Source organism: Callorhinus ursinus, unplaced genomic scaffold (genome assembly GCF_003265705.2).
Source record: "Callorhinus ursinus isolate GAN/ISIS: 27379988/994484 unplaced genomic scaffold, GSC_fseal_2.0 scaffold45, whole genome shotgun sequence".
NCBI classification, from domain to species: Eukaryota; Metazoa; Chordata; class Mammalia; order Carnivora; family Otariidae; genus Callorhinus; species Callorhinus ursinus.
Window position 1 is genome coordinate 2,287,801 of NW_027397107.1, and position 15,836 is coordinate 2,303,636.

Below are 15,836 nucleotides of genomic sequence, written 5' to 3' on the forward strand. Positions count from 1 at the left end.
CCCTGGGTTTGGGTTTTGCTACATCAGGAGAGTTTTGCCATATTTTTCAAGGTTTTCCTTCCTACAATTGCAGTGTATGCAAGGACAAGCCATGCTCAGGACAGCGTCTTGATGGTGCTTCGAGTTAGGGATGGATTTGCCGTTGTCACGAGCAGGGCAGTGACGGCTGATTTGCTGAGCTGCTTGCTGTGTTCTCGCTTGGGACACAATAAGAGTTCCAGCAACTGCCTTAGCCCCAATCCCTTCAGACAGAGAGTCCTCCCTCCCAGACCTGCAGCTGGGTTGGGATTGTTCTGCAAGCCTCTGCTTTCCTTGGCATGTGGGGCTATATGGCTGTGGTCTAGACCGCAGCGTGGGGGACAGTGACATCAGTCCCAGGACCCCTGTGTTCCCATCCCTGCCATGCCGATGATCAGCCAGGCCGGTGCTCAGCAAACTGCGGCCCACCATCTGCTTGGTTTTTTTTTTTTTTTAATAAAGTTTTATTGAAACACAGCCACACTCATTTGTTGACACATTGTGGCCGCTGTTTTCATGCTACAGCATCAGAGTTGGGTGGTTGTGACAGAGAGAGTGTGGCCTGCCAAGCCTAAAATACTTACTGTTTGGCCTCTTTCTGAAAAAGCTTTTTTAACTCTAAGCTAGGTCTTATGGAGGAGATGATTTCACCCTCTGTGCCTCAGTTTCCCCATCTGTGAGACAAGGGGGTTGGATAGCACCATCCTCTGTGTATGGAAGCATCCCTCTCTTCTACCTCACTTTTTTTTTTTCTGGTTACGTAACAGAACAAATCTGAATTTTCCATAACTCACTTCCCGTCCTACAATAAGAATGTGCTCCATACCTTCTCTCCTTACTTCTTTTTGCAAGGACTTCAGCTGCTCCCCAGTCCGGTTATTTCTTCTTTACCTCTTAGCACACAAAGCGTCCAACTTTCCTCCTAACCATTCTACAGATGGGAACGCTGAAGCCTGACAGTTGTGATTGGTTAAATCATGGTTAATTGATTAATCGCTTAAATTGGTTCACCTACACTGTCAATCTCGATTAGGCGTAGTTTTAATGGGAGAAAAGGAGGAGGAAGATTACAGACAAAGCTTTGTTCACGTTGCCCCACCCTGGGTATGAAACATCCCCCACACTGTGGCCGCGCAGTGAGGGGGTGAGCAGGGCACTGCTTTGGTCTGTCCTCCTCTGAGGGTCAGTCAGGTGGCAAAAGAACTCTACTTATTGGTGTAATTTTTAGGTCTCATCGAACAGCCCTGCCAGGAGTGGGACTTCCGGGAGGGGAGTGTCCGAAAGCCACATTGGTTAGCTTGCTGATGGCTTCCTGTGTATGCTTTCACAGGTTCGGTGACGAGATCGTGGAAATCAATGACTCCCCCGTGCGCTGCATGACTCTCAATGATGTCTACGCGATCCTGAGTCACTGCAGTCCCGGGCCGGTCCCCATCATCGTCAGCCGTCATCCAGACCCACAGGTAACACGCCACCGGGGCATCTTCTTGCACCCAGGCTCACTCTCCCAGGACTCAGCTTGGAACAAGACATAGATGAAAGCAGGTGATGCTGGTTGGGTTTGGACTTGAATTTCCAAGACCCTGTTCCGAGTGTAATAACACGTGTCTGCAGCAGGGGTCCACTGGCAAACTCCTAGACACCAGAGGCAATTGGCATGAGCTTAGGGGAGCTCTTGCAGCTGGGTTACAAGCTCGAGGGCAGGAAAATATAGACCCAGCACCCCTGCTAGTGATGCCAGGAATCAGTCAACTCATTCGTGCATCTAGTGGGGACCCATTATGTCATTGTCCAGCCCTGAGCAGATAGAGCTGAGCAAGCCCTTGCACACAGTCCTGCCCTCGGAAGCTCACGGTCTTGCTAGAGACACTGACATAGAAATAATTGCAATACGGAGTGATAAGTATTCTGCAAATAGACAGATACAGAAAGGAAGGTTGGCTCAAGCAAGAAATACCAGAAGTTAGCTTGTTCCAGGCAAAGAATTTGAGGAAGGACATTCCATGAAGTGGGGACACAAACTTCATTTGTAGAGTCACGAAGGGACCTGTCATAGAAGGAGAGGGGCGGGTTCTTGGGGGGCTGGGATGTGGGCACGGGGTGGAGAGGCCAAGGATCCAGGTGGGCATGACATTGGAGCGACACTACAGTGGGCTTCCCACGGGGTGCTCAGAGTTCACATCGTATTCTGGGAGGTGAGGAGCTAGGGGAGGACCGTGGCTGGAGACGGAATATGTTCAGCTTTTATTTTTTAACCACTGATGGTGCAGTGGAGGACAGGGTGGAGGACGGGCTGGGGTGGGTGCAGCCTGGAGTCTGGAAGAGGAAGGAAACCGATGACGAGGACCTAAACTGCACAGTGGATGTGAAAAGAGGGCGGAGAAGAGGGCACAGGGACAACTCGGGGAGAACTGGTCGTGCCGTTGGCCGATGAGCCTGGGGCACGTGTGGTCTCAGATGACCGGGGTGTTTTCGGGTTGGAAGCAGCACCAGCAATATAGAGAAGAGAAGGGGGGGGGCTTGGGAGGGAAGAAATGGTCTCATGTGGGGCATAAAGAGATTGAGGTGCCTGTGGGGTGTCCGTAGGCAGTGAGATTCAGGGCTGATAATGGCTGGTGCGTGGGGTCCAGTTTGGAGTGAGTCTCGGGAGCTGGGGCCGTGGGCGTCGGTGAGGTTCCTTTGGGGAACCTGGTGATACTCACCATCACTATTTATGGAATCCTTGCACGTGCCAGGCATCTTTGCTGAAAGACGTGACCTACACCATTGCGTTTAGTTGTTGAAAAGCCCTCTGAGGTCAGTGTGATTCTCCCTTCCAAGTCACAGAGTAGGAACCCAAGGCTTAGAAGGGAAAGAGGAACCTGGCTCATGGTGGAGCTGGTATGTGAAGAAGCTAGGCTTTAAAGCCTATGCTCTTCACTCACAGACTCCAAACTCCCCACGGAAACAGGACAGAGATGGACTCACAGGCCAGATCCACACGCACCTTGTGTAGTGGGATTCAGACCCAGCTCTCTTCCGCTGTGGAGCACTGAGGATGAGCACTCTAGAGAAAAGCAAACTTTCTACGAAGGCAGACGAGTAATTTGTCTAAACCTCTGGAGATAGAAGAAAAGAGAGCGGCCTCAGTGTCTCTTGCTGCCCTGGGCACCGTGGGGAGAGGGCAGGGGAGTAAGAGTTGGGTGTGGGGTCAAGGCTGGGGCCCCTGGCCTTGTGGCCCTCGGTTCTGGCTGGAGGGGTGGGGCACGCAGCACAGAGAGGCCATGAAGGTTGAGGGCCGTGGGGGTGAGGGAGTCAGGGTCCCCCGTGGCCCAGAAGACAGAGCCAGGTCTTGAAAGGACAGCCAGGGCAGGAGGCAGGGGCACTACAGACAGGGGAGTCCAGTGCGCAGACACAGTGGAATGCCTGGTTCTGTCCAGCTCGGCTCCTCCCTCTCAGTGACACCTGGGACATCCATCTAGCCTCTGAGAGCCTCTCGTTCCTCAGCCCTGGGATGGGGGAGTGGTCTTGACCTGGCAGGACTGCTGCTGATCCTAACTCCCTGCACTGAGAGTTGACCGTTTGCTAGATATTGTGCCCGGTGCTTTAAATGATTTATTGTTATTATTATTATTTTTATTGTGGTAAAATACATCCGACATCATTCACCATCTTCACCGTCTTAAGTGTACAGTTCGGTGGCGTGAAGGAAATTCTCCTTGTGCCCCAGCCAGCCATCCGTCTCCAGATGGCTTTTCGTCTTGTTAAGCTGAAACTCTGTGTCCGCTAAACAGCTTGCTGTTTCCCCGTCCTTCCAGCCCCTGGACACCAGCATTCTACTTTCTGCCTCTGTGGTTCTGACGACCCTATGTACTTCACATAAGTGGAATCATACGGTACTTGTCCTTTTGTGACTGCATTGTTTCACTTAGCAAAATGTCTTCAGGTTTCATCCACGTGGTTGCAGGTGTCAGCCTTTCCTTCCTCGTTAAGGCTGCATGATATCTCATTGTGTGGATGTACCATAGTCTGTTTATCTGCTTATCTGCCAGTGGACCCTTCTGGCTATTGTGGATAATGCTGCTGTGAACGTGGGTGTGCACATATCTACTTGAGTCCCTGCTTTCATCGTCTTTGGGTATGTGTCCAGAAGTGAAATTGCTGGACCATATGATGATTCTATTTTCAATTTTTTGAAGAACTGCCATATGGTTTCCATAGCAGCGGCACTCAAATCCTTACCAACACCTATTGTTTCCTGTTTTTTTTTTTGATAGCAGTCATGTTATGGGTGTGAGACAGTACCTCACTGTGGTTTTGATTTGCATTTCCCCAGTGAGGAGTGATATCGAACTCACCAGCCATTTGTACGGCTTCTTTGGAGAAAAGTCTATTCAAGTCCTTTGCCCATTTTTTAAATGGGCTGTTTGGATTTGTTGTTGTTGAATTATAGGTGTTCTTTATATATTCTGGATCATAATCTTTTATAAGATATACGAGTATTTTTTTTTTAATTTTTTTATTGTTATGTTAATCACCATATATTACATCATTAGTAAGATATACGAGTATTTTCTCCCATTCCATGAGTTGCCTTTCACTTGGTTGATTGTGTCTTTTGATGAACAGATCTTAATTTTGACATAGTCAAATTCATCTATTTTTATTGTTGTTGCCTGTACTTTTGGTGTCAAATGGCTTATTTTTTAAAAACCCTCTGACCTCACTGGGAAATCGGTTATATTATCGTTATTGTACAGAAGAAGAAATTGAGGCTCAGGAGATCAAGTAACTTTCTAAGGGTACACAACTAGAAAGCGGAGGAACTAGGACTTGAACATAAGTCTGTTTGGTTCCAAGAGTCATACTCTTAACTATTAATCTAAGGTGATTAGTGACCTGTGACAGTGAAATGATGATGGGGATGGTGATGTTGGTGACGATGGTGATGATGGTGATGACGATGATGGGGGTGGTGATGATTTTGGGGATGGTGATGCTGGTGATGATGGTGAGGACAATGATGTCGATGATGATCATAATGATGACAAAGCCCAATGCAAGACATTTCTGCTGATTTACATAATCAGGTGACTCATATTTCCTAGGTGTCTGAACTGCAACTCAAAGAAGCTGTGGCTCAGGCTGTGGAGAACGTCAAGTTTGGAAAGGAGAAGCATCAGTGGAGTCTGGAAGGTAGGGGAGACAGTGAGCTCCGACTTGGATATCTTTGCCTTCTTAGCTTAAGGTTTAGCCATTAACTCGCCTTCGACCTCAGGGACATGAGTGATCATGGACAAGCATGATAAACGTGGACACAAGTTGAAAGCTGGCAGCCCACCAGCTAAGCTTGGCTCACATTTTCGCTTTGTTTGGGAGGCACAGGATGACAGAAGCATCTGATTTTGAATTTTTTTCAGTGGGCAGGCACTCTCCCGGCTAGCCATGTGCCAGGAGTCCTCGCCGTCCCGTTAGACCAGGTTGCCATTTGCACAGGTGCCTCCGTACGCATTTGAGGTTTCAACTCCAAGATAATTATAATAGACCCTTTAGAACTAATATTTAATAATATCATATCTAACTTTTATTAAGGTCTTCTAATGTCAGACACATGGGCTAATTCATGCATTATTTTACCAGATCTTCACATATAATTCTGACACACATTTCTTTTTTAAAAATTAAATTATTTATTTTAGAGAGGAGGAGGGGCAGAGGGGGAGAGAAGGGAACAGGCAGACTCCTCCCTGGGCTCAGACCCCCAAGTAGGGCTGCTCTCACCACTCTGAGATCATGATCTGAGCCAAAAATCAAGAGTTGGATGCTTAACTGAGTGAGCCACGCAGGAGGCCCTTTATGCACATTTAGGCCCCCAAAAGGTGGGGCCCTGAGAGGCTCTCTTACCCATAATCACTCTATGTAGTGCACAGAGCATTTGCACGGGAACCGGGTTAGCTAACTCCAGTGCCTGGGCATTATTTGCTCCTGCTGGGCATTGGCCACATCATCATGGAGCATATGATAGAACAACGTGCAAATATTGACAAGGAGGCTAAACTGCCTGCAAATGTTCAAAGAAAGGAATGGCCACAAAATTTTATTTCAACCGTGTTCTATCATCTCTACCCACTCAACATGCATTTATGCTCAGGAAAATATAACAGAGAAACTCACAAAAATTTCGACAGTGGTTATCTCCAGCTGATAGGCCTGCAGGTGAATTTTCACTTTCATTTCTTCCTTTTTGTGGCTGAGTTTTTTTCTAATTAGGATGCATTATTTTATGGCCAGGATGAAGCAAAAGCATTTTTTTTTCTTTAAAGAGGATTTGAACTGTGAGCTTGGCTGATCTTGGTTTTCTCCTAAGGTTAACGATTCTCTTCCATGGGGCTCTCCTTGCTCTCCTGGCCTTCCAGAATGAGCTGGAATTTGAGCAAGAGGCTGGGACTCAGCCTGTTCCCATTCCTATAACCACTGATTCTAGGAAAGCGACACCTGGAACTGTTTCCACTAGAGGAAAGGGCCTCTCAGGGTTGTGTGGCTGGCCCCTGGTGCTGAGAATGGGTGTGTTGGGGGGATGACCCAGGAAGAAAGGCTGGATGGGACGGAAGAGAAAGGGGGCTCTGGCTAAGAAACTGTGGTTTGGGGAGGGTCTCGATTCATCCTCAGCTGGAAGAAATGGTAGCCTCTTGGTACAGGGCTCTACACACATTCACAGGTGTTTTCTGTCTTTCATACTGAGCCCTGAAACAAGCCCAGTAGCCCTGGAATTATTATCCCCATTTAACATGAGAAAATGGGGTGTTGCTGGCTGGGTTCCCCTGGAAGTCAACTCTGAGACAGTGTTTGGCAGGATGTTACCACGGAAGAGTCCCAGAGATTGGAGCCTGTGGAGGGGAGGGGACCAGAGGCTGGGTAGAGGGAGAGGTGAGCTGATGCACAGCTTCAGCCCTCGCCCCTGGAGTTGGGCAGCTAAGCAGCACATTAGAATTGTCTGGTTGGCAGGAATGGCCCCTCCTTTACAGGCCCCTCATCTCCATCAGGAATTAAAAACGAGCTGCCCCGTGCGTGAGGCAGCTCCCTGTAGGCAGTCCCCGGGGAGGCTGACAGTGGCAGGCACCCGCCACCAGTGCTCCCCACGGGTGGGACAGCAAGCCCTTCCTTGATGAGCAAGTTGGGGAAGCATCCGCGTCTCCATCACGTGGAGACTCAGAAAGGCTGAGTGATTTTCCCAAGTGAAAGTCGTACAGCTCGCCCGGGACAAACCCAAGACTGCCGGGCTACAAATCCAAAGGGACCTCAGATAAGAAGCAGACAGCCTGGGGGTGCAGCGTGCAGCCACGAGCGGTCAGGAGCACGGTGGCCAAGGGTGTGTGTGCCCTCCAAGCTCAGCCGTGGGGGGGGGCCCCCTGTGCTTCCATGACAGGTGTCAAAAGGTTGGAGAGTAGCTGGCATGGGCGGCCAACCTTGGAGAAGGACAGAGAGAAGAACTCAGCACCCCCGCATCGCAGGGCTCAGAAGGTCATGATCCGCTCCAGCAGTGACAGCAGCTACATGTCCGCGTCCCCCGGGGGGAGTCCTGGTAGCGGCTGCAGGCAGCAGTCTTCTGACCTGGAAGTCCCCACCCACAGCCCCAGCCTGTCCCTAGGGCAGGAGCAGACACTTCCCACGGCTCCTTCCGGGCCGCCCCAGGAGAGCCCACCCCTCCCTGGGACGCAGGACAGCCACCCGCCCCTGAAGCTGAAGAAATCCTTCGAGATTTTGGTGAGAAAGCCCACAGCCTCCAAGCCCAAGCCTCCGCCCAGAAAATACTTTAAAAGTGACAGTGACCCTCAGAAGAGTCTGGAAGAGAGAGAGGACCGCCTCTGCCCTTCTGGGCACACCTCACCCACATGTGGCCAGGTAAGAGAGGAGTCTGACAGGTTCAATGTTCTCCTGAGCTCCAGAGCCAGGAATCGTGCTTCTGTAGTTATTTGTTAATTTGTTTTTACCGTGTGCACTGTTGTTCTTGAGCACGAGCGGGAGCCTTAGCCATGGGGAAGGAAGGGGTCTCCTGCTCCTCCAGAGGGAAAAGGCTCAGCTCGAGCTTAGGGCCGACCGTGCCAAGACTGGAGGCTTGGCGGGTCCCAAACCGAAGCCCCATTCCCGCTGAGTGGCTTCTGGGCTCCCTCCTAAAATACACTGGGCTTTTCAGCTGCTTTCACGGGGGTCATTCTCCAGGCTGGCCCTGATGGAGCCCCAGCAGAGCTCCCAGAAGGCCACTCCACGAGGGGCGGGCAGGGGGGCTTCTGCGAGGGGCTGGTTACCCGCTTTCGGAAGTTAGTCCAAGGGGTGGTGAGACCTTGGCTTCTGTGTCTTTCCCAACTCCTCTTGCCCAACTCCCACTTCTTTCTAGGTGGAGCTTGGGGGGATTCCCAGGTTCTCTGAGCCTCAGTTTCCCGTCCTGCTCGCTGGGGCTGTTTGGAGGCTCCCTGCTCATTGCGTGGAACCACCTACGCCAATAATCGTAGCTGTGATTAGTCTTCCAGCACATCCATGAAAGACCTCGGCTTCCTTCCCCTGCCGCCTGTGCCACCCCCTTAGAAGAAGGTCCACCAGCGGCCAGGCAGCAGCTGCAGCTTGGGCATCTTTATGCCCAGGCCCTGTGCGGAGCACCACGCGGCCACTGCCCCAGTTCAGTCCTACCCTCCTCCCTCCCCCGGGGGCGAGGCGCGCGGTCACGAAGGGTCCCCGAGCTCCAGCTCCCTCCACCAGTGGCTTGACCGCCAGGCTCCACCGCCTTTGTCAGCCCAGACCCCAGCAGCTGCCGTGGCCACGCAGGTGGCAGCAGGGTCCCCGGGACGTTCCCCCAACGGCCTGGCATGGGGCTTGACCAAGCAGGAGGGGAAGAAGGCCGGAGTGGTGGGGTGGGGAGGTGGGGGGAGGAAGGCGGTGAGTGGGAGGGGGAAGTGGTGGGAGGGGAGGCAGCTGGTGACAAGGAAGCGGGTCCTGCCCAGAGCGCGGATGTGGCTGCTTAGCTGCTGGCCTGATGAGCTCCTCGCTGTGGGTCCCTTCCCCCGCCTCCAGCTTTAAGCCAATGCTGCCTCCCCCTTTGGGTCCGGAAGGACAAGCAAGGAACAGGCAGGCGGAGAAGCCAGGCTTTTCGCTTTGCTCCCGGACACTCGGGAAAGGAGGAGGGGCTTTGCCAGGGGAGGTCTACTGGCTGCAGGGCTTCCCTCCGATACCCTGGGGGTCCCTGGCTAGGCCGGGCCATAGACGGGCGCCTGGCTGGAGGGAGAAGCGGGGTTTCTGCAGGAAGGGCTGGCAGGGGGCTTGGGCATGGGCACTCCCTCTGAGCAGCTTTCCCCGGGCTGAGGTCTGCTGTGCGGCCTCCCCCGTGGCCCCTTCTCTGTCCCTCCGCCCGATCCCAGGGGGCCAGCAGGCCCGTCTCAGCAGCACGAGCTGCAAGACCTACTTCTCCTGGGACTCGGAGTCCCAGAGAAAGGACAAAACCAGGAAGCAAGGCTGGACCTCCCTGCTCAAGGCTCCTCGACCATTTCTGGGGATTTCTCACTGGACGTGTCTCTCCTTGGCCTGTCCCTCCCTTTTGCCCTCCCCTGCGGCAGCCTTTTCTCTCCGGGACAACCCCCAAATCTTTCCCATCCTGTGACTCCTGGGGATGTCACCTGCACAACCAAAATGACCCTCGGGATATTTCCTTCAACAAAAGACCAGTTCTCTCCCTTCGAGGAAATCAGCTCAGACCATCCCTTGGGCTGGAACCCCTGACTGCCCTGTAAGCCCACACTTCTTTCCTTTCTCCCCCCCCCCCCCCCCACTCACGGAGCACTGTGCTGGGGAAGCAGCTCAAAGTAGCTTTCAGAGAAATTTGAGTAAACTTGGATTTATTTTGGGGGCTAATTAAGAAAAAAAAAAAAACAACCCTCCCACAAAGAGGGTATAATACCAGTTTGTTAACGAAACAACAAAACGCCTTCGTGTCTGTTCCAAGAGGCAAAGTGGCTTTGATTACCGTGGTTGGTACCAGAGTGTCAGCCTGTAAGAGTGTCAGCAATTCACGGGTGTAGACAAATGTCACCCTACGGAGCTCCCAAGTGAGCAAAGCTGAATTCCAGCCACGTATCATCTTTCCTGTGTGATTAGGGTCTCAGATGCCACCGGCCTAGTATTTCGAGCTCCAAATGCCATGGCCAAGCCTTGCTTCTTCAAAGGACTAGTTCAAGGAGCCCAGTGGTTCCTGAGTTGCTTGGTCTCCCTGTATTTCCCAAGGCTCTCCCTGAGCTCAGGTCTCCAAAGGGGACCTTGGGGTGGGGGACAAGGCTCTGTGAACCCATTTCTAGCTCCTGTAGCTGTCTGTCAGGGAACGTTTATTGCCAACGTAGATGTTCATCTCGGGCCACAGACGTCTGCCATTTCTGTTTTAGTCCCAAGCGATGCATTTATTCCCCCTTCTTTCCTTCCTCTGGGGAGGAAGCCTGCAGCCTTGTGAAACAGGCAGCCTGTCATTCCACCTGCTTCTGGAATGAAAGAACAAACACGGAGGCCACCACAGAGTCACCAGGCATTGCTCCTGCAGATGGGCCAACATGGAAGCGTCCCTGTGATGACACTTCTCCTTCTTGCCTGGCCCGGCGTCATGCTTGTCCCTCTCACCATGTCCTGCTCTCCAGAGCACTCCCTTCTGCTTCTCTGTCTGGGAAATTCATACTCTTTGCTCAAGACCCAGACAAAAAGCATCTCTCTAGGAAGCCTCATTCACCCCTCTGCTTCCTTGGGGCCCTGGCGGCCTCTTGGTGCTGCCGGATGCAAACTCCAGGCCAGTAGGAGACGGGTGCTTGGGGGTCGGTCCGGCTCCTTCCAAGGCTGTGTCATGAAGGAGCTTGAGACCGCATCCGGGTTCCGTGGGGAGAACACGCCTGCCAGGGACTGACCAGGCCATGGCAGGTGCGGCAGAGGGCAGCCGGGGTGCAGGTCCCGAGGGCCTGGCATCCTTGCGCTGTGCTTGTGATGGAGAGCCGTGCGGGAAGGGACTGATTCGCACTCGTCTCCGAGTGTTCTCACCTTATGTTTGCGAAGGCCAGGTGCCGGCTCTCCCCCTCCCCGGGGCAGGGCTTCACCTGGAGGCAGCCACCCTCCACACCCCAAGCTTCGTGTCCCTGTCACACGGGACCCAGGGCCTTGACGCTCGGCAAGGAGGAGGTGTGTGCAGGACGCGGGCTCCCTGGAAGCCGCGGGGGCCCTCGGGTGTCCGGCGAGCAGGCAGCGCCGGCGAGGAAGGGGCCCCCGTGTGCAGAGCCACCGGGGAGCCCGTCATGGGAGCAGCTGGGCGCGGGCTCTCCGGTGCCAGCCCGCGTGCGCCTGGCCTCTCACGGCTGGAGGCCACCGTTTTCACGTGGCCTCGCTTCCTGTTTACACCACAGGAAGCCGGAGAGCAGCTGCCACCGCCACCATTGCCACAGGAAGACTCGGCGGGGAGAGCCCCCCGCGCCCTTGCCTGTTCCCCAGGGCCTGCGGCGGGCCCGCCGACGCCACCCTGCTCGGAGGCCGAGCCCGGGAGGAGAGGAGGCAGCCCAGGTAGGCTTTCAGCTCGGGCTTCCCGAAGGCAGGAAGGAAGGACCTTCTGGGTTAAGGTCCCGGAATGAGGTAAGGATGTGGGTTTGCGCTGAGGACAGAGGGCTGTGCAGGTTGGTGAGCAGGCAGGAGCCCCGAAGTGCCCGGGCGGCAGGATGGGGGGGGCGCTGCCAGACTGGGGACCCCGTGGTCGGACCGGTGATGCCGTGGAGAGGCTCGGTCCGGGCAGTTGGCGTGAGGACGGAGGGGGACGGCATTCCAGCAGGCGGCATCCAGCGTGTCCCAGGCTGAGGATGCAGCATCGCGTTCTTCTTGGGTGGGCGCTGTGTCCGTGAGGCTGGCGAATGCTAGCTTCCTGAGGCGCCGTGCTAGGTGCTGGAGGGAAGGAGGCACAGAGGGACAGAGAGAGGGGCAAACCAGGTCGGGCCATGAAGGAGCTCCCCAGCAGCCGTGGCTACCCACCATATGCCTGTTGGAGAAACGCTCCATGAAACGTGCATGTGTGGCTCCCGGAGGGTCGGGAAGGGCCGTTGTGAGTGGAAACATCTGGCCCATCTCGCCCTGAGCAGGTACCCCATAGTGGTGGGCTCCCTTCCTCCACTCTCCCTTCCCTTAGTCACCCCAATTGAGGAACACAGCAGAGAATAGCCCGGTACTCTGCTCGCAAGAGTGCCTCACCCCCGTGTGCCAAGGGCTTGCTGGCAGGACCTCTGACTACGGAGCTTTAGGATAGCCCCTTGCAACAGAGCAACGGATAAATGCAGAACCGGGCTGAGAGGCCTGGGGCCCCCCGGCAAAGCCCCAGAATGCATAGTAACCACACAGTTCTTCCGGATTGTGCAGAGCATCTCCAATACCTTGGAGGCTTAATGCTGTCACGGTTTGCTTCCCTGGAGGCCCCGCCCCGAGACGGGGGACAGCAGAGGTCAGTCCTCCTCACGCTGGGCTGCTTCCGGGTATTAAGCATCCCCCAGAGCACAAATCCAGAGCAGCATACTCTTCACCAGGGCAAGATCAGACCAGGGGGCCACGGGAGGGTCCACGTCCACTTGGCGTCTTGGCTGCGTGGGGCTCGGGGGCCGGCCTCGCTCTGTCTCCGGGTAAGAGAGTCTCCCCACCTTTCTAGAGGGGATGCACAGATATGTAAGAGGCTGAGCAACGAGAGGGGGGTTAAGAACCGAGGTGAGCTGGGGTGTGTCCCGTCTGAAGGCATGCACTTGGACAGTGCTTTTTAATGAGATGGGTGGTTGAAAGCAAAAATGGCCACCAATCTGGGACCTTTGGGCTTACAAGTCTTAAAAGGTACAAAAATTACTTTGGCTTTTAAATTTGCAATGACTTATGAGCAGGTTGCTTTAGTGCAGTGGAAAGGACACTAAGAATCAGGAGACGCGGGGTCTCGCCCTGGCTGTGCCAACAGGTGATCCCTTACCCGGGTGAATGTTGGATTTCTCAGGTGTGAAATACCAGAGATGGGCCCAGATATTCTCTGCAGACCCTTCCAGCTCTAAAATGCAGAGAAGCTAAGTCTTGGTTCTGTGGTGCAGAGAATGGTACCAGGGGGGGGGGGGGGTAGCTGCTCCCCCAACCAGGGCCCAGCACATGGGCTGGTCTCCTCCCCCAGAACGCTCCTTGCTATCTAGCTCTGAAACGAGGACAGGGGTGTCATGCTCAGCTTTGGCCTTGTTTCTGCTCCCCAGGGATTCAAACATCCCCAGTCAAACATCCACTCCTTAAGAGGCAGGCTCGGATGGACTATAGCCTTGATATCACCACTGAAGACCCCTGGGTTAGAATTTCTGACTGCATCAAAAACCTATTTAGTCCCATCATGAGCGAGAACCACGGCCACATGCCTCTGCCACCCAGCGTCGGTCTGGGTGAAGAAGACGGGGTGCAGGGCCACCCAGACGGGACGCCACCCAAGCCGGATGCCACGGGCGGTGCTCCCAAAGCTTACAAGTCGGTGGACAGCGGCACCGTGAAGAAGGGTCCCCCCGTGGCCCCCAAGCCAGCCTGGTTTCGCCAAAGCTTGAAAAGTCTGAGGACGCGTGCCCCGGAGCCGAGGCGGCTGCCTGATGTGGCCTCCCCGGCCCAGCCGAGCCCCGCGTCCCGGGAGCGCCCGGGGCCACCCACTCGGACCTTCTCCTCCTCCATCCAACAGAGGATCAGCTCCTTTGAAACCTTTGGCTCCTCGCAGCTGCCCAACAGAGGAACGCAGAGACTGAGCCTCCAGGCCTCCTGGGGGGAAGCGGCACAGGCTCCTGGGGAACAAGCGGGAGGACAGGTCGCTGGCCTCTCGGGCCGAGGGGCCGCCCCCAGCGTCCAGGCGCCACCACCAGAGCAAGAGCACCTGCCGCGGGGCTCACCCACCTCCTCCAAGACCCGTGAGCCCGGTGTGTCGGGGTACCCTGTGCCAGGACGGCAGTCCAGTCAGAAAAGCCCCCTCCCTGACCCCGACCCTCTCTCGAGGCTGTTGTCCACGCAGACTGAGGAGCCCCAAGGCCCCGTTGTCAAGATGCCGGGTCAGCGGGCGCGGAGCTTCCCCCTGTCCAGGACCCAGTCCTGGGAGATGAAGCCGCTGGATGAGAAGACCAGCAGGCTCTATTCCATCAGCAGCCAAGTGTCATCGGCGGTCATGAAGTCCCTGCTGTGCCTTCCATCTTCCATCTCCTGGGGCCAGGCTCCCTGCAGCCCCAAGGAAGGGGGTTCTCCCGCGTTGTTGGCTGGGGACGCCCCAGCTGTGAACAGTTCTGCAGAAGCTCCTGCCTCGGACACAGGCTTCTCGCTGAAGTGAGTGTGCCCAGGATCTCCTGCAGCTTCCTGTCTTCCTGTTCTTTCTCGTCTTTCTTTCATAACCGCGCATAACTTTATTTAAAACAATGTCTCGGGTACTCTAAGGGATTGTTCTACCTGTTCTTTCCTGGGCATGTGCATGTGCATTACACCCTCCGTATGAAGGAGGAGTTTCACAACCCCTGGTCTGGGGGTGGGGAGGCGCTGGTGGTCCCCGGTGGGTGGCCCATGGAGGTTTGGAAAGCGAATGCACATCACACGTGTCCCGCTCCTGCTCAGGAAGTTCAGACTGGAGCCGGGAGAGGATGACCCTCTCCCCGCCTGACTCCCCGAAGCAATCCACACATACTCTCTACATGGCTTCTGGCCCCTGGACTGGGCGTTAGGATGTCTAGGACCCAGTCCCAGCTCCGGCGCTGACTCCCTGACCACGAGCAGGTTCCTCATGCTCAGTTTGCCCTTCAGCTGAGATTAGGAGGTGCGCAGGACCTGCTCCAAAAAACTGGGTGAGTGGGGCTCCAGTTCCCCGGGGCTCCCACTGTGGGATGAGGTCCTGCCTTGAATTAGAACAACTCTGAGAATTGTTTACCAGCTTTACTTCTTATTCTTAGACTGCTGAGAAAGGTTTGAGACCCACTGACCCTGATGTTTCATGTTCCAGCCCCAGCAGACAGCCTGGGAGGGAACAGGAGTGAGCCTGGAACACACATCTAGAGCAGGGTCTCAAGAGCCAGACCGACCCATGGGTAGCTCCTGGGAGCCGGTCAGATGTAGAGGCGCCCCGTAAAGTTGAGGTTTTCCAGGAGCTGGCTCTCTCTGGCTGAGAAGCGATTCTCCAGTCGGAACTGCGAGGCTCACCATCAGAATGTACTCTGCCGCGGGATCTCTTCACCTGCTGGTAGTAAAGGTCTGCCCATCAGAGGGAAGAAAAATGTCTTCTCATTGAAACCACAGTTTCCTGCAAAGTAGGAGGCGTAGCTGAAAAAAAGCTGGCTACAGAGATATCAAAGTACGTTCCAAAGGAAAAGGAAGGCCAGTTGCTGGGTGCGTGGGCACCACTTGTGGTTATTAGGTGCTAATAATGGCGGGGGGTACGGAGGTGCTGAGGGCAGGCGGGAAGGAGCGCAGGGGTGAGTGTGCGAGGTACCATGGCCATGATCTGACTGCAGTGTTGGGGCCCAACTGTCCAAAGCATCCGCTGTACTCTGGGGTGAGGTGCTGACATTGGGAAACCCTGACCGGGAGTCCGACACACCATGATCTGTGATCGTGAATCCCGGATCTGGGCATTTCACAGCCGTGTGAGCGCAGACAAGGTACACCCTCCATAAGCCTCAATGTCCTGATGGCTTCGGTGGAGGGATGCTGGCATCTACTCAGATTTGTTACATCAGATTACAGAATGCACGTCGGTGCCTAGCCCCATGCCTGGAACAGAGTGATTACACAATGATCGTGAGCTCCTATTAATA

At 54.7% G+C, this 15,836-nt stretch overlaps 1 protein-coding gene across 1 annotated transcript in view; it reads left to right on the plus strand.

The window, feature by feature from the left end:
- IL16 (interleukin 16) overlaps positions 1-15,836 on the plus strand; it is a 68,983-nt gene that overhangs the window by 46,291 nt on the left and 6,856 nt on the right. Inside the window, 6 exon segments of the mRNA XM_073882179.1 lie at positions 1,349-1,481; positions 3,816-3,893; positions 5,106-5,193; positions 7,424-7,899; positions 11,418-11,571; positions 13,269-14,361. Of these exon segments, the coding sequence (XP_073738280.1) occupies positions 1,349-1,481; positions 3,816-3,893; positions 5,106-5,193; positions 7,424-7,899; positions 11,418-11,571; positions 13,269-14,361 (2,022 nt within the window).